The sequence below is a fragment of the Chroicocephalus ridibundus genome, chromosome 2 (assembly GCF_963924245.1).
Source record: "Chroicocephalus ridibundus chromosome 2, bChrRid1.1, whole genome shotgun sequence".
NCBI lineage: Eukaryota > Metazoa > Chordata > Aves > Charadriiformes > Laridae > Chroicocephalus > Chroicocephalus ridibundus.
Genome location: NC_086285.1, coordinates 146,047,565 through 146,066,370, shown reverse-complemented (window position 1 = coordinate 146,066,370; position 18,806 = coordinate 146,047,565). Strand labels below are relative to the sequence as shown.

Below are 18,806 nucleotides of genomic sequence, written 5' to 3'. Positions count from 1 at the left end.
AGAAAGCAACCAATTCCCTCTTTTAAAATTGAGCTTGTTTGTAACCCACCAAAAAAAGAGGATAAACTATTGAGAGTAGTACTTTGCAGAGCAAGAGTCCAATTTGCTGTTGATAAGAACTGGCTCTGAATTGCTCTAAACTCTGATCTATTTGGCAGCTTTTTTGTCTGCCTGACCAAACAAGGTAGATACTTGAGGGAAAGAGTCTCTCTTGCACCTTGTTAGAGCTGTTGTCCTCCAATCCAACCCTACACTCGGGAGTCTCTAATTTGTTGTTTGCGCTGGCTTATTTTAACAAGGCACCCCACGTTGCCTTAAGAATTGGCATCTTGCTCTAGTTTTTCAAACACATTTAAAAATAAACTTTAAATAAATGCGCATGCTAGCTCCTGTCCTTTTCAGTCCTTCCCAGCATGAACAGCAGTAGCTCCACCATACCTGTGCTGTAGGAACTTGCTCAGTTTAGTTACTGCCCTGTAGGTTGTGCATCGGTTCCCATCTTGGAATAGCTAGTGCATCTGTTTGGCTGCTCAGTGTCCCTGTGCGCTGGAGTTCGTAGAGGTACTGTTTTCTGCTGGTTCTGCACCTCTTTGGGTACTCTTTATACCAAGTATAACCCTTCTTTTCCCTTTGTCCTACCTAGTAGCACAGAGGCAGTAAACTTGGACTTCTGCCCTAGGAGCTGCAAGTTATTTCTGCTGCTCTGAGTCAATAGCTTGTCCCAAAGCGCAGATGCTAAGCAGTAATGTGAAGGAATGAAGATCACAACTGTGTTGTGTCAATTTACAAGTATTTCGCAGTTGCTCGATGACCCCTTGTTTGTTAATGATAGAGCTAGTCACTTAACTGCATTTCTCAATATTTGACTTGGGAACAAGGAGAGCCCTCAGAATTTTCTTTTTACCGTAGTATTTTTTCCTAGGGATTAAGTAATTAGGGCTGTGAAAAGGACTTGAGGAGGTTGGTGATACCAAAGAAATGCACTTAATGTGGAAGGGGAGATGGATTTAAGATAAGAAGAAATAACAGGGTGGAGACTGAATATTTGACTAAAAGATTCATAACAGCATGATATGTAGAAGAGGATTATATTTAAAGAGACCATATTATCAGTCCTGTATTAACATACATTTTTAATGTCCGACTAATATATATTGCATTAAATTTAGAAAAACCTTGAACAGAGTGTATGCATTAACTATTCAATTACTTGAATGTGATCTAATATGCCTTGTTTTCATTAGTTTTACTTGGTCCAAGGTTTACAAATGCAAACAGCTATAAAGTCATTGCCAAATCAAGATTCGTAAAGCAAACTTATAATACACTTCTTCATTTTTTCAGATAATGGCTCAATCAGTTTTCCCAAACGTATGTCTATATTTTGATTGAATCTGCTTGTCTGAAGAACTGATATGATCTTAATATTCATTTTTAAACAGCTGATGACATAAAGCCATGCCCACGCTGTGCTGCTTATATAATAAAAATGAATGATGGAAGCTGCAATCATATGACTTGTGCTGTCTGTGGCTGTGAATTCTGTTGGCTGTGTATGAAAGAGATCTCAGATTTACATTATTTAAGGTACATTTAAGAAAAAAGATCTATGTGGTTGGTAATTTGTTTTCTAAAGTATCTCGAAGTAGATTCCTGGGTGCTGTAAGTTTGGCTTTCTTCCTGTTGGAGTAGAGAATCACAGTTGAAGTGTCTGTATCTGAGAATGAAGTTAATTTTCAATGTGTGTATTTAAATCAGTTCTTTGTTATTTTTTACTTTAAAATATTTTTAAGTTTCATGCATGCAATGTATATTTAGCACAATAAATGAACTGCTTTAGATGAACATACCCACTATTTTTATTGATGTCTTAATACTGCTGTATTGTCTTTGTAGTAAGCAATACAACCTGTGAATCACAGGTTGGCATGTGGTCATATACAATATGCTTCTTTTTATATTGCAAAACATGCTGTAAAGGCAAACAAAAAATCCGAAGAAATAACTGATGATTTGATATCCAAAACATCTGTAACTTGAACCTAAGAACAATAATTTTGTAACTAGAGAACAGTTCAGTAGTGTATAGTTATGTTGATGTATTTACAAGTTCTTTACAATTTTCTTACTTCTTTCTATTAGCCCATCAGGTTGCACATTTTGGGGAAAGAAACCATGGAGCCGTAAGAAGAAAATATTGTGGCAACTAGGGACGCTTGTCGGAGCTCCTGTAGGAATTGCCTTAATCGCTGGTATTGCTATTCCTGCTATGATTATTGGAATTCCCGTGTATGTGGGACGTAAGGTAAAATGTGCTACAGCTCCTAACATGCTTCAGGTTTTACCTTCTTCGTTGTACGTCTTGGGCAATACTACATTCAGTTGGCTATCTTCACCAGCCCTTAAAAAAAACCAAAAAAACCAAAAAAACCAAGAAGCAAACAAAGCAGCCCCTGAATTGTTTAAGGATGTTTGTTTCAATTGTACAGGAAGGAGAAGCAGTGTTTTTAAGAACGTAGTTCTTCTTAAAACAGGCAGAGCAAAACACCAAACAATTTCCAATTTCTACATCTTGCAATGGAAGTTCTTGCATACTTTTTCAAAATCGCTCTTTTTTTTTTAACCTCTACTTTCCCTTAGAATTAAACAATATTCAGAGGAGAGGAAGGCAAAATGAAAATCCTTATTTTTCTTAGAAGCAGATAGTTACCAGTATTTTAGTATAAAATTCTGCTAGTATAGGTTTGTGCATGCACACATTTAAGCATTTATACTCAGCAGCTTGTTAACTGCCTTAGGCCAGTCTAGGATGTGGAGCAGTTCAGTGCAGGTAGCGCAGCATCTGTCTATTTTAGTGTTTGTGGGAATCGACTACAAATGACCATGTTAATCACAAGGCAGCTGATGTATTTCCTTTCAAAAATATAACAGATATCTTTTAATATAAAGTGACAAATTGCAAGGAAAACAAAAGATAATTACATCTCCTATTTGTAATTTAGGATAAAAGGGAGGGGGGGAGTGTTTTATGGGCTGTTGCTGCTAGACAAAAAGTCCAGGGATGTAGCTCTTCCACTGTATTATTCTTCATCCTTTTCTTTCAAGCAAGTACTCCTACCTTCTACTACAGTTATTTTTTGACCTTTCTATTCTGTTTTGTCTTAGTCCGTACAGTCATTGCAGCCTTATAAATGATAAGAGGAAGAAGGCAGCAGTTACCTGCTTTGAATTACTATTGCATGTTCTGCCTTTCTCATTAGATTTTGGGATTGGTCCCCATGTATTCATGGTAAAGTCTCAGAAGGTTACTGTGAGGGCATCCCCATGAGAATATCCATTGCTCTTTCTACACTAAATTCTTATTGCTCTGTCTTCAGCTGACATAAAGAATCCTTTTGCTTTGCCGTATCCCATTACATATTTGATGATTTTTTAAGTCCACTTTCATTCTTATCTCTAAATGAACCTAGCGTTTCCAGTTTTTCTTGACAAATTGTCAAGAAAACACACTGGTTTAGACCTCCAATTCTCATCCTCTTTTCTGGACTTCCTTCTGGTTGTTCATACTGCCTTTGATTTTGTCCATTTTCAATATAGCAGTGAAGCTGAAGCATTAGTACTGGTGAGTTAAATGAAAGGGTCATCCTGTGCATATAACTGCCAGTTACCTCTTTCTCAACAATGTGCTATTTTCATTTTGTGTGCTCTAAAACACATAGTGTTCTGCATCGTATCGGTAATTAGGCAATTGGTCTCTTCCTAAGAGTAGTCTTGAACTCATTACCATTGTGCTGCATCTTAGTCATTTCAGGCCACTTTGTCAACTTCTCAAGAAGAGTATGAGTTCTGGCATTCTTGCAACCCTGCCAGATTGTATTTATTGGCCTGAAATTCAGCACACACATTCTTTTCCTTCCGTTTTCCAGGTTAATGACAATGTTGAGTACTCTTGGATCTAGGGCATATCTGTTGGAAAAAGTATAGGGTAAAGAGTTGCAATTTGGGGACTGAAAAAACCTAATGTCAACTCAGATGTTTTCCGTCAGTTTTATGTTAATAGTAGATTTCTCTAGTCTGTTTTCAGACAGACTCTAGCCCAGATGGACTATTACAACCTTTTTGAGTGTCATACAAGAAAATACCAAAATTTTGTTCAAGTCAGCGTGTGACATCTGTTTCTCCTCATCCTCAAGGCTAGTTATCTTGTCACAGAAGAAAATTCAATCAATGTGACTTCTACTTGAGAAAAATCAGTGTGGCCTCTTTATTTCCTGCATTTGCTCTGGTATCTATAAGTTCACAGTTTTCAGGAAACTAAGGTTCAGTTCTTTGGTCTTAAATTCCTCAGTTTTCCTTATGGTTTTTTTAGACATCTTCAGTGAATAATAAATTTCAAAAATTATTGTTAGTAGCTCTGAAATAGGGCCTGCTGAGATTTTTTTTTTTTTCAGATCAGCTCGTGTAAGAACACTCTAACCTGCTGTTTTCCTACAGATCTTACTCCTTTGTCACCAGTCACAGGGCTCACAGTTGATCTTTAGTGGCAACTGAAAGGAAAAAAAAAAAATGAACAGGCCTCCAGTTTCATCCGCTGGCTGTCTTTCCTTTTTGTTAAATAGCAGAATGATCCATTTTGGTCCTCCTCTTACTAGCAGTGTACTTGTAGAATAATTTCTTGTTGACTTTGATGTCCTTTGCTTTTTGTCTCCTCTATTTTAACCTTTCTGATTTTGTCCTGACGCCCTCATGCTGTTCCTTTGTACCCATTCATAGTAATCTGACCTACTTTCTATTTTCTTAATGCTGCTGCTTCTGTAAAGGAAGCTTCGTTGTTCTTTTACAACATTCTGTCTGTCTTCTGCATTGGAAGAGTTTGTGCTTGTGCTCTGATAGTTTCCTTAAGGAAGTGCTAGTCCTCCCTTCTTACAGATACAAGTCTTGTTAACCTAACAGTTTTTCGGCATTTATTGAAATCCCTCTTCTTCTGGACCAGTATTTTTATTTGGATATTCTTTGTTCTTTACTCAATATTCTGAAGTCTCTTATTTCATTGTCATTCTTTCCAATGTAACCTTCTATCTTGATGTTTTCAATAATTTTCTTCTCTGTAATCACTTCCTTCCGTTCCTTTTTGTTGCTTTATCTTTAAGGAATCCAGTAGCCTTTATAGATCTCTGTGTGTTGCCACGATTGAGAGACGGGACGCTGCTTGATGCAAGCAAGATGTCCATTTATTAGACGCGTCGGAAAGCTTTTTATACAGCTACTTAACAGTTACATAAATTACACAAATTCTATCATTTCTAATTGGCTTAGCTCTAAATGTTTCATTACAATAATCCCTCCTACTTGCGGTTCCGCTACATGCTAGAAGCTACAGTTTTGGAATGTGCTAAAAGCTACAGTGATAACTTGTTGCCTAACTCCCTACTTCTTCAAGGTTATTTATCTCAGACCTGCAAGGCCAGTTGTTCCCTGGCTCCTCAGAGTTATTTGTCTCAGATCTGCAAGGCCGGCATGCCCTCGAGTTTCTTGCATACTTGTACTTTTCCGTTAGCCGCCCCGACAGTGTGTCATATGCCTTTTTTTTTTGGTAGTTAAAATTGCCCATAACAGTAAAATTCAGTACCTGAGATGATCCTACTAATTACTCAGAGCCATATGAAACCTGATCTTCCTGGGTTTGTAATTCTTACATGCTTGTACTATGAGAGTGTTCATGTTTGATTTTTCCTTTTTAATCCATGGGTATATTCTGTATGCAAGTGCTCCCTTAGTCTGTGTTGCTTTTTTGTATAATGTCCGTCAGAGCAAGTAAATGTATTCTCTTCAAACGAAGTGCAGTGCCTTCTCTGCCCTTTCCCTGCCTGTCTTGCCTGAACACATACAAATGCTTTAAGTTTATTCCAAAATGAGAGCTATCCTACTAAATCTCTTCCTGAAATTACAATTTAGAAAGCACAACATTTACTAAAAATTCCAGCTCATTTTTTTTTTTTGGGTTTGGCTTTTTTTTGCAGTAGCATATTGATATAAAAATATTGCGATTATCCTCTGAAGACTCCTTTGTGTTCCCCCTTAGATGTAGTGAGGATTAACTTAGCCTTATGATGACAACCATTAAGATAGTGACCTATTGTTCCTTTGTAATTACATCTTAACCAAACGCGATGACAGATGAAGCATATATCCCTGAAAAGCCGTGTTCCTAGAGAGAGTAAATGAAATTCATGAAGTGGGAAATCTCTGTGAAACAGTGATCTTCAGAGGTCTTTCAGGTTCACGCAGGATTTGCAGCAGATAAATTTGAGGCAGTCACATTTCAGAGTTATTGCAGAGTTGAACCATCAGTAAAGGTTTTGGTTAGCAGATTCCTCGGTAAACAGTAGCACAGCTAAAACTCAGGTTTGCTAAAATATTTCCTGTCTCGACAGCTTGTCACGAGAGGGTGCCAGAGCAACGAAGCTCTTGCTCTGCCCCCCTGCCAGGCTATGTTTGGTGAAGGCTGCCTTTCTACAAGGTTTTCATGGCTCTGTTATGTCAGCCTCTGTTTCCATAGATCTAATAATCTGTGGAAGCTTCACTCAGTGTTGTTCAGGGGAAAGATGGCTGGGAATAAGAAGTGTCAATTTGATCAGATGCGGTAATTCTTTGATCCTCAAAACTGTCTACCTTTCCTAACCATGTAAGCTGGAGTAATGATTAAACAAATAAACAAAAGAAGCCTGTTCAATGATTTAGCTCTTTTAACTTGAGGCTGAAAGTAAATGCTTACTTGCTGGATGGGAGGATTTCAGACTTTTAAGAAGTTTCCTAAAATTGGGGAATGTGTAGATTTTCTTTATAAGGAGTAAACTGTGATTATAGAATGTGGGTCTCTCTGGAAGAGAACGGGGTACAGATTCCAAAGTACTATATGTCAGTTCTTCCATCCTTGCAGCAATGTATTATTGATGATGATAATACTCTAAAAACCTTTTCTTCTTTTCTTCTCTCAAGATTCACAATCGATATGAAGGCAAAGACATTTCAAAGCACAAGCGAAACTTGGCTATAGCAGGTGGTGTAACCTTATCTGTAATTGTTTCTCCGGTTGTAGCTGCAGTAACTGTAGGTAAGTAAATGCTGCTGTTTTGTGTATTGGTAGCACCTTGCCACCAGAACTCTATAAACACGCATGAATAAAACAGCAGAGAAAAGTCCTATAGTTTCCTTTTGTAGGTGAAGGAACAGAGACAATGAGGAATCTGAGGTTATACATTTATTGGGGCAGAAAGGAGAATACAGTACTTCAGGAAATGCTGCATTAAAATGAATTAAATAATTTTTGTCTTGCAAATTGAAGTTTCATTGTCATATCTGACTTTTAAAACTGAAGTACTGAAAGCCCTTTTAAATGACTGACCAAGAAAAAACTGTTGCCACAGAGTCTGTTTGTATTTGAATAACTTCATATCAAACTTTTCTCCGCACAAGAAAAACACAGTCTCTTACACCTAGCATGACAGTCGTTGTCAAGCTATTTGTTATGCTCTGGGAGTCAGTTTGAATTCTATCACATTCTTTCTCACAGGGATTGTTGAGGCTAGCAGTTGAGGAAAATCTGGCTGTACGTTACAAAATACTTGTCATCTTACCATGTAACTTCAAGATCACTGTAAACAAACCCTGGGTTTTCTTTGAAAGGAGTGGACATGCCCAGCGCTGCCTTGCTTCTCCTTTGTTGCAGCACAGGCATCTTTACAGTTGCGGAGTAAGCTGCCGTGGATAACTGATTCATGTTAAGACCCATCATTTAGTTTTAGGCCGGATCAGTCCCCTGATCCGATTCATCACGCAGTTGTGCGTGCAGTTGTCCCCCTTGTGCTAGAAGTAATGCTCAGAGAGGAATTTGTGAGCCCAGGAAGACAGGGCCGCTTTTAGTAAGCGATGGTTTAAATTGGGCATGAAGCTGTGGCTTAAAACTGCTTGTTAATGGTGGACCACTGTGCAAAGCCAGATATGCGAGTCACGAAACTGCCTCCGGTGTGTGTCTGCATTGCATTGTTCTCATGTAGCTGTGGTGCCAGATCCCTGCTAAAGAGGTAGTGGGACACAAAGTCTCACAGATGTATCTATAGGTCTGTTTTACCTCTTTCTTTCGAGCTGTTTCTTATTTCTGACCAGAGATAACTTGGCTTTTTAGGGAAAGCGGTTGGATTTTATTTTGTGGAGTTCTTGCTCTTGCCCCATTGCCATTAACACACGGCCTCCAGTCTCAGGGCATTATATGGCTTCCAAAATAATGACCTCAAGAATATGGATTTCTTCCTTGGTTGTGGAGAAATTTCTAGTGAAAGGAACTTCCTGTAACTGGAACCCTTCTTTTAGGTTAGCTGAGGAGCCTTTGCATTGGGTCTGCCTCTGTCCTGGCTTTTTCAGGACGTGCCAGTTTGCCACTTTTCAGTCTGCTGTGTCTCTGTACCTCCTGTGTACTTCCATCAGCAAAGGTTTAATTCATGTGCCAAAGGAGTAAGTTTCATAGTCCACTAGAAGTGGTGGGGTGGATGTGTGTATATCTGCGTGTGCTTTAGTCCATAGTTCCTTTCACTGGTTTCCCTTAACTCTTGCTGCCCTGCTCCACAGAATTATTTACTTTCAAGGAAAACTTGTATAACAAAAATTTTTTAACTTGAATCAGTGTGACACAATAAGTATGAAAGATCCCACGGTAATAATAATGTAAAGTCCTATTAAATTGATAGCAAAGCCCTGTCTGACTTGAGTGGATGCAAAAATTAAGCCCCTTATTAAATTAGTAGAATTCATTTTTAATTGAATAACATTTGAAATAGATCTCTGCTATTTCTGCTTCTCAGGTGGAACATTATTACAGTCCCCAATGGAGCTTATATGAACCTTTAAAGTATTTTCCTTTTGTTTGTAAAAGATGTTATGGACATACTGGAAATATTAATTAATCAAGCATTAAGCTTCTCTGCGTACCAACGTTAATAGAGGATGTTCTGCCTGATGAAAGTACTTTCCTGTTGTTTCACCATAGTGATTTACCAGTATTTCTTAATTTTGCTCCCTCCGGATTTTCTTTCAAGTGCGAAATACTAAGTTAATCATGGAAAATGAAATTGCTTTTATGAGAGGCTCCAAAAATATAAGTCACATTTAATGAAATACTGTACTTTCCTCTGTAGGTATTGGTGTTCCTATTATGCTGGCTTATGTGTATGGAGTTGTTCCAATTTCCCTCTGCCGAAGTGGGGGCTGCGGTGTGTCAGCAGGCAATGGAAAAGGTGTCCGGATAGAATTTGATGATGAAAATGATATAAATGTTGGTGGAACAAATGCAGCTGTAGGTAAGAAAATTGTGTGTTTCATTTTATATAAATTTGGGCTTCGTGGCTTATATTTGATGGCCTTAGATACTAGACTACTTGTTTGCAGAAGAGGTACAATACAGTTAGGATTACCTCCAGTTGCTGCTGAAAGACCAGCTCTCAGATGATGACAGCTTCTCTGTGTTTGAGTTGTGCTGTGCTGTGATACAAACATTAAAGCCTTTCTTGCCCATTTTAATCAAAGCCAGACTCCAGTAAAGCCTTTTCCATAGGTAAAAGTTTTAAGATAAAATTAATGCTGCTTTTTCAGAATACTGGTTTGTGGAAGTTTGCTGGCTTTCTTCTTATCTATAATAGGGGGAACTAAATGCTCATCTGGTGCTATTTTTATTTTAATTACATGGCAGTATCCTTTGTGGTAAGGTCTCTGTTTTCCTTGGCTCCATGTTTCCTGTCCTGTTGATAGTTAACTTTTTGGTATCTTAAGTATGTGATATCAGGTATAACCATTATAGCAACTCAACAGTCCCTTTTTTTTTTTTGGACAAAGTTATCTTTTTGTCACAGTATGTTTCATAAATTCTTTTTCTCAGCATAATTTCAGGAACAGTTTCCATGGTCACATTCTAGAAACTATGAAGTTTTGCTTCCATGACTGACAAGCCGTCTTTATTTCTGTCTAGATACCACTTCAGTAGCAGAGGCACGTCATAACCCCAGCATAGGCGAAGGAAGCGTCGGAGGACTGACTGGCAGCTTGAGTGCAAGTGGTAGCCACATGGACAGAATAGGAGCCATTCGAGACAACCTAAGTGAAACTGCTAGTACCATGGCCCTGGCTGGGGCTAGTATAACAGGGAGTCTCTCAGGAAGTGCGATGGTTAACTGCTTTAACAGGTAAGAGCTGCTTCCTACTGCACAGTATCCTGCTCTACGTGTAAGCAGAGGAAGTGGTATTAACTAGGTTTTTTGATTTTTATTTTTTTAAATTGGTCCCTATTAAAAGGAATTGTCTCTGGGAGATAGACACAGTTCATCTCTGACAAACTTGCTGATTTCCAAGAGATTCTGCCAGACTACAATCCTCAAAGAAGAGTTTGATTTTTTTTTTTTTAGGCTGAATGGGGCCTGAGATCTTGTTGTCCTGTGACCCAGAGGGAGGTGCCTTAGGGTGGTTTCAAAATGGACTTAGGCAGGAGAGGAGGCAGCTGGGCACCTGGCCTTGCCGAGGTGGCAACTTCTTGTCACTTAGTGCTCAGTGCCTCCTGTGAATTAGGGCCTTGCTGTTGGTTAGCTGTCCTGCACCCTGAAGAGAAGGGAATGTCTGGAAAGGATTGTTAACATCTAGGGTTCAGGACGGAATTTGCTCCTTAAATCAAGTGCTAACACTATTCATTTTCTTTTGTAATTTGGAAGTCCAGGCTATATAAAATAAGGAGTGCAGGGCAGCATCAAGGGTTCCCTTATGCTGGGACAGGTGTTTCAAGTTGCGGCTGCTAAGTGAGGAATACTTATCCTCTTTAAAGGGCTGAGAGTGGAAAACAAAACAAAACAAACCCTTCTAATTCACTGTCAGAACATCGATAAACAATGCATTTGGAAAAAAGCTTATAATTCAATTTCTAGCTTACCTGTTCAGCCCAATTTAGGATTGCTCAGGTTTCTATTATTGCTGTTGCAGTTGATAACAATACAATATAAAGCAGAGTACAGAACACAGCTTTCTGCCTGTTGTTTCATCAGTAATAATTTTGCATCTGGAGAAACATGGGAAATATGTCTTGAATTGACGTACCCTTCTGATTGCTTTTTCTATTTTTAGAGTACAGTACACTATCTGCAGAAGAATTGTAGCTAAGCCTGGAAATTGTTCTTGTAAATCTCAGGGAGGAAAGAATCCAGAAGCTCTGGTTAACATGCAACATTTTGCTTTGTTGGGAAATTAATGTGGCTTTGCTTCGGGGTGTTCTTGGCTTTTTATTAAAGTCATTTTTGACAGGGGCAAGAGAGAACCTGTTTCAGTAGGGTAAATACGCACATCTGCACGGGAGTGACAAACTTACTACTGAGTGGTGGTGAAACTCTACAAGGTGACACCAATTTTCAACTAGTGTGCTTTAACTGTAGTAGCAGTACATGCAACTCTTTACTTTCTCTCCCAAGGCTGGAAGTACAAGCAGATGTCCAGAAGGAACGGTACAGTCTGAGTGGAGAATCTGGCACAGTTAGCTTGGGAACGGTTAGTGACAATGCCAGTACCAAAGCAATGGCAGGATCCATTCTGAACTCCTACATCCCTTTGGACAGGTAAGAGAAATGTGGTGAAAATAGAAGATTAATAAGCCTTGCCTTAAAAAATATTCTAAGCATGCCTCAGCTGTTCTACTTTAATGACTACCCTTTGAAACTGCAGATTTTGTTACAAATTGAATTACATGTGACTACTTAGATTTTGCCAAGGTTATTTCCAAAGAACACCACAATTCGCTGTAGCTCAGTGAAGCGTTTGGTCATTCAGACTTTGTGTTTTTCTTTGGGCTGTTTTTTTTGGTTAAACACTAAACTTCTCTAAAAAAATTTAAATCTCTAACTTTCTTTGCTGTGTATCTTGGAAAGCAGCCAGAGTTTGGTTTGCTGGGTTAGCTGGCTTGTCTTAGATGACCACTTACACTCACGGATTCTTTCTTCTTGTAGGGAAGGCAACAGTATGGAAGTGCAAGTGGATATTGAATCAAAGCCAGCCAAATTCAGACACAACAGCGGAAGCAGTAGTGTTGATGACGGCAGCGCTGCAGGTCGTAGTAATGCCTGTTGTTCCTCAGCCTGCTTGCCAGAAAGCAAATCTAGTGCCACCAAGTGGTCCAAAGAAACAACAGCAGGAAAGAAATGTAAAGGTAAACTGAGAAAGAAGAGTAGCATGAAGATAAACGAGACAAGAGAGGACATGGATGCTCAGCTGTTGGAACAACAAAGCACAAACTCCAGTGAATTTGACTCTCCCTCTCTTAGCGATAGCATTCCATCTGTAGCGGATTCTCACTCAAGTCATTTTTCTGAGTTTAGTTGCTCGGATATGGAAAGTATGAAAACTTCCTGTAGCCACGGTTCCAGCGACTATCATACTCGCTTCACCACAGTCAGTGTTCTCCCAGAGGTGGAAAATGATCGCTTGGAAAACTCTCCACAGCCAAGTGGAATCCCTGTGCCTGTTCCAACAGCCCCAAGCACTGATGTTCCACAGCTGAGTTACATTGCTGAGGAAAGCATTAATAATGGATCTTCGACGGATGTAGATTTAGGTGTTGGTGAAGCACTGAAAGAAACAAACAACAACCATTCACAACATGCTGTGGAATTAAGCACTGCTATTCAGACTGAAATTTAAGCCTGTAAGTGCTGCAAAAATATACTTACCACTAAAGAACCCTGTCTGAAAGCTGGTTGAATTACATGCGACTTCCCTAAGTCTCAGGTGACCAGCAGAAGCAAGGTTTTGATACAACTGCATTTTATATATACTTGTCTGATAAGGTGAAATACTTCATGTGGATCTTAGACCTGTGTGAAGAGACATGAAGGCTTTAACCAAGTGCATTACAGCAGTACAAATACGTCCATGTTTTGTATTTTTGCCACAACTTTGCTTGAAAGCATATTCTTGATGTATTTAGATAAAAATTGGTAAATTCTTAATATGTTAAATGCTGAAATGAATAATACGTGCTGCACTGTTCACTTGGAAAACATGGGTTTTCGGATAAATGGGTGTTAGCTGAGCGTTAGTGACTTAAAACCATTCTTGTGTGAACTCTATTTAAGGGAAGCAAAAGTTTTGCAGAGACCTGTACAAACATATTTCAGCAGTGAATATTGGTAATGATAACTTTGGTAACTGGACGTGCCGTATTTAGAATGCATGTAGAATGAACCGCATTATCTTCCGAGGGATGTAGCCTGTGTCAGAAGCGTTTGTATGTGTGTACACTTTGAGCAAGGTTATGGCATTTTACGTAATTTTGAAACAGAAGAAATTGGTACTTAATATATGGTGGAGTGGAGGCGTCACCTGTGAAGAACAGTGGGGTTACTTATTTATTCATGCAACCAACCATGCAGCAGACAAGGCTACTATATAGTGTATAAAAACTGTAAAATAACAATCCAGTGATTTATAAGCATCGTAGAAAAGCAGATGCAGTCACCTTTCATTAGGGGGGAAAAATGGTGCCCCATCAATTCTTGGTGCCTTTGGAAAAGACTGGGTTTGAAGTGCCTGGTCGTTTGAGGATTTTACTGTAATGTTTTCCAGAATGTCCTCTTTGGCCACCTTGGATCGCAAAAGAAAATCCTAGTGAATAAAATGACTGTGGTAGATAAATGTATCATAATATTGAAGTATTAGCCTACCAAAGACTCACTCAGGCTTTAGTGGACACGACATCTCTTTGCAAGACATGCATATCTTCAGTCCCAGAATCAAAGTGCAGTGCAATGACTGCCCAAGTGCAAAGATGGGTTCCAAATATGCTGGCTTTTTTCTTTTTCTTTTGCGTATGGAAGATGTACAGCTGAACACAAGCTGAAGTTGGCCAAAGCGCCTGCGCTGTTACCATTTTTTTGCGATGTAATTCACTAAAATGAAAAAAAAAAAAAATTGTGAATATCAGAATAACAGTTAACGATGTTCTGTCTTGTGTTTCATGTATTGCCATTATGGTGCTACTGGAAGTTTGGTTGGGTAAAAAGAAAATGCCATGAGCTGCAGTCCTCTTCCATGACTTATCCTCACCAGTTTTGGTAATATGCTTATAACACTAGTGCCAGTTATGTTATTTGGTAATGCTTGTTACAGTATTTGTATATTTGCAATTCAGTTTTGCTCAATAATATGCGTGTAAACTGCGTATCTGAAATAAATGTCTAAATACTGACTTCTAGTGGTCCTTTTAGTGTGCTGATTAGCCTTAAAAAAAATGGCATATGTTCCCGGAAGGTGCTGCTTTTTTTTTTTTTTTTTTTTCAGTAAGGTGCTGGCTGCTGTCATCTCTTGTTGCCTTTAAGCACTTTCACTTTGTTAGGTCTGCTTTGGAAGTTGAATGCTCTGCTACTTTGAAATAGAAGATCTAACGTTAGTTGCATTTTGTACAGGACTTCAGCCTGATTCCATCTGACAGAACAGCAATCCGAGCTGCCTCCGTGGCAGGAGGACAGTAAATGGTTTTCCGAGAGGATGTGGCTCAGGCATAAGCATATTACTCTGTAAACAAAATCGCACCACCTTGGTCCGAGCGGACAGGCTCACATTGCTGAGCTGAACGCAAACTCTGCTTTCTCCGTGTGAAGCAATGCTTTTCTCGACTTACGCGCTCTGTAAGAAGTTCGTTCAGAACCACTGCGGAGTTTCTGGGTAACAACCGGTATTTTGTGCTTGGCTGAGCTGCCCGGTCATGAGGCTCAGTTCCTCACCTGCACCGTGACAGGCTCGAAGTAAGAAACTAAGGCTGATTGGGATGCAGTACAGACGAAATAGCTGGATCTGCTTCATCCCAAACCCATACGTAAGCTACACTTATATCGGAGTGAATAACAGGAGGGTAATTGTTACGCTGGGTCAACTCTAAAGCTACAATTGGAGCATTGTTTATACCATTTCCAATGGCAGAAGAAATGGGAGGAGTAAACGTAGCGTACCCTGGAAAGGGTAGCAAGGCTTTGTAAGGATAACCAAGCAGATGGTTGAAAAACATTAACTGGATTTAGTGAACTTAAAAATAACTTCCTAATAATACTTTGCTTGATTTAGGTGTTTCGGGGAGAGATTTTAGATCCTTTGCTGACGTTGCACTGGAGGTTTCAAGAAATGAAAAGGTGCCGAACATGGGGAGAGGGGCAGGAGGTGGACAGGTGCAGGGAGCTGAAGGAGGCAGGAGATCACCTTCCACGTGTCCTGGCAGATGAGCGGTGGCAGCACATCACTGTAAAAGGCACCAACATCTTTGGATGCCTCTGCCTTGGGTGGGGACTGATCAAAGTGCAACTAGAGCCTTAAGTGGTCTTTCTAAAGATTATTTTTATTATTTTTTTTTTTAAATGGCAGAAATTCTTAGTGGATCCACTGCCACAGCCTGGGATCTGGTGTGGATCCTGCTAACCAGAGGCAGCCCTCCCTTGGGAATAATACTATTTGCCTGTGCCTACTGCCATCTTGTTTTCTGGCAGTCACATCATCTAAAACTCTTGTTTCTTTGAGTGTAAAGGGATAAAAGCTACATGACATCCTCTTTCCTCGAGTGTTGCTTTGGGAGGAAAAGATACAAATATTAATATTCCATCTGATTCAGGTGAAATTGAGGCAGCTGAGCAGAAACTGTGGACGGGTGAATGTGATGTCGAATGAAGAGCTTCCACATCTCCCCCAGGAGGAGACACGGTCGTGCACTGTCCTGCTCTCCTGTGTGAATGCTGCCCTCACTACCAAAGCTGCCAGGGACCCGCGGGGCAGGCGAAGGAGGTGAGGTGCCTGGGAGCGCTGCAGGGTAAGAGCATCCCCTTGCCAGCCTCTGGCTGATCCCTGAAATGAGATCAAACAGCTGCACTGGGCTTCCCTGGAAGTTTCAGGTTCAGCTGAGGCAGCAGAGGGAACAGGTATCCGCCTGCACAAAATCCAGCCTCCTCGCAGCAGCTGGAAGCTCAACCACAACCGTGAACCTGCTGTGGCACCTTGCTCGTGCGCCAGGCCAGGCAACCGCGTGTCTTTGAGACGTGACCGCTGCCGGCGCACGGGAACCTGCAGAAATCACAGTGCCGGGCAAAGCCAGCAGGCTGACAAGACACAGCTCTCCCTTCGCCAGCTCCTGGTGAGCCGGCTTGACAAAAGGACTATTATTGCTCACCATCCCCACAATAAGGACATTAAAACTCACACCAACTGCAGTTAGAGCGGTTGGGTTTAGACACCAGACCAGTGAGTGCTGGGGGGGTTTGTGTGGCTCGAGCTGCCCATTCCTCACAGGCTGTATGCTCAACACTTCTGAACGCATGCTGGGCCCTGGGCACTTTATCCCTCTATAATCCCTCTCACTTACTAGCAAAAACACTCTCGTGTTGCTGAATTTATTTACGAGGGTGGCATTTAGAAAGCAGGACCTGAGAAATAGCACCCGGCTGCAAGGAAGTGACACCGGTGCCCTGCCCGCCGCGGCTGGAGGCTGTGTCTCGCGCTGAAACGTGTTACATCCCAGCGGGGAGGCAAACAGGGACCCAGGGAATGATGGCCACTCATGGGTAAGTGACATGTAATACCCCACTGGGGTTTGATACCCAGCTCCGGCCGCCTGCCCTTTGTCTCCTGGGTGGCTGCAGCTTGCGGGCGGTGAGCGGAGTTACACTGACTCAGGTCATAAATCTTGATTTACAAGTGGGGAAGGCGTCTTGCTCCCTGCTGTTCAAAAATACATGTATTTGTTTATTGCGAAGAACAAGTCTAAAATCCTTCAGCCCGGCAGCCACAAAGAGTAGCTCTGTATTTGTGCAAGTGGGGTATACAGAGCAGAGCGGTGTGCGATGAGTGGAAAAACCTTCTCAAGTAAGATGAGCGCAGAGCGTGGTTGCCTGTAGCTGGGCTCCCGCCGGCTTCCACTGCCTGTGCCACTGCGCAGGGAGAGCAAAACGAGCGCTGGTGAGGATTCTGCATTAAAGCAGCTTTTTGGCCAGAGAAGCAACCGCCCCACGATGATATTCATCCCTGGTAGCACCTCTTACTGTTGCTCTCTCCTACCTGGAGCTGGCTTCGACTAAAAACTTCAAAGATGTGATGAAAGGAGCAAAATGACACCAGCGCCAACCCCCATTCCCTGGCACGCGCTATTCCCTACCCACTAGCCGCCTTCTCAGCGGTAACAGAAAGACACTCCCCATCTCTCCATTTGCGTTAAAAACAGGGATTTGTGTCCATGAGCAAACGCGTCCCTGCACGCCTGGTCAGCTCGGCTGCACGGGTTAGTGTCGCTCTGCCACTTGCTGTGTTGGGGCTGGCCAGCTGACGGCCACTTCGGGACCACGTTTCATTGACCTGTGCCCATCACCTGAGTAACCAACGTTCTCCTCCTAAAGCAGGTATCATTGTGGGTTTTGGTTTGTTCGTAGTTTTGTGTTTATTGGTTTTGGGGTTTTTTTTGTTTGTTTGGTTGGTTTTTTTATTAAAAAGGTGGATGTTACTGCTAAGGGGGTGAGTGACAAGTCCCAGAGAGAAGCACTGAGCTGCCATTTGGGTCTCCCCGCCACAAAGCTAGGTGTGCTAGTTGAGATTCTCTTGCCCTTGTCTACAAAAAAAAAAACAACAACTTTATTCTTAAAAGGATGTAAGAACCAATACCAATAAAACAAAACAGGTCCCCCCCCCGCCTTGTCCACACTATTGTTGAGTGAGGTGATCCTGCCTTTGCTGTTATGCTGCAACTATTGAGGGCTCCGAGGTTTCTCCCTCTGGCCCTGAGGATGTTCTCCAGACTAAGACAAGAGAGACACCTTCAGGCAGCCCTTACCTGCCAGCGGAGTGGTTTTAGGAAATCAACACCTGAAATAAATACTCCCTTTCACACCTCTAAAATGATTTTCAGTGGTGTAACGCTGCCCCACAAAAGGTGCAGGTTTTGGAGCCTGGTGGCCTTGGCTTGAGCTGTTCAGGCCAAATCAGCAGCAGTGTCCCTAACAAGGTTCAGGTGCTGGAGGAAACTGGGACATCTCCCAGAGTGGGGCTGGTGCCCAGGATCTGCTGGGAGCTTAGGCCCAACCTGGGGGGCAGTCCCAGGAATGCAGGACTTCATGAAAGTGAATGAGCTTAAAAAAATTTTGAAAACAAGTGCTGGGAATATACTGGATCATCATTTGAGATCAGTGTCAAGCCATACCAGAGGAGCTGCCTCCTAATGAGTGTTTGGGGTAGGTTGAGGGGTGTCTAAATACTCAACCAGCCAAACCTTCAACCCGCCTTAAACCAAAGGGGGTCAAACTCATCACAGGGAAAGCGAAAACCCACCTGCTGCCCAGGGTTTCGTTAGGACTGAGTTTAAGCTTTCTAGCCAAACTTGCCCTCTTATTACTGTCCCCCGAACAGAGAACAGACTCAGCAGCAGCTCTTCGCTTTAGAAGATGGGTGACTTCACGGCAAAGTGCAGGTTTTTCAAATGGGGATGTTTGTTACCTGGCTGGCTGCATTAACACATGAGGGTACGGAGCTCGGCTCCCTGCCCCCGGCTGGGTAACAGCTTCACTCACAAACATTGCTGCAGTTCTCCATTTAGAACATCTTAACGAAGGGTAATTTTAGCTTCCTGATCTGCTGGTCTCTGTCATTTTTACCTCAAACTGAGTTAACCTCTGTTTCAGCTGACATTCAAGCTGGAAGGTATTACAAGAAAAGGCACCTTCCTGGACTACTGGACTCCTTTCCCCTGCACTACTTCTCGGTTT

At 41.5% G+C, this 18,806-nt stretch overlaps 1 protein-coding gene across 5 annotated transcripts in view; it reads left to right on the top strand.

Annotated features, from left to right (window-relative positions):
- The window catches only part of RNF19A (ring finger protein 19A, RBR E3 ubiquitin protein ligase), a 68,629-nt gene extending 54,374 nt beyond the window's left edge, over nucleotides 1-14,255 (top strand). For all 5 annotated transcript variants that reach the window (XM_063327269.1, XM_063327270.1, XM_063327268.1 and 2 more), the window contains 7 exons: nucleotides 1,443-1,587; nucleotides 2,143-2,305; nucleotides 7,000-7,114; nucleotides 9,192-9,353; nucleotides 10,019-10,232; nucleotides 11,499-11,642; nucleotides 12,030-14,255. In XM_063327269.1, coding sequence (XP_063183339.1) covers nucleotides 1,443-1,587; nucleotides 2,143-2,305; nucleotides 7,000-7,114; nucleotides 9,192-9,353; nucleotides 10,019-10,232; nucleotides 11,499-11,642; nucleotides 12,030-12,720 — 1,634 coding nt within the window. In that variant the 3' untranslated portion in view covers nucleotides 12,721-14,255. The remainder of the gene's footprint in view (nucleotides 1-1,442; nucleotides 1,588-2,142; nucleotides 2,306-6,999; nucleotides 7,115-9,191; nucleotides 9,354-10,018; nucleotides 10,233-11,498; nucleotides 11,643-12,029) is intronic.
- The last annotated feature ends 4,551 nt before the right edge of the window (nucleotides 14,256-18,806 follow it).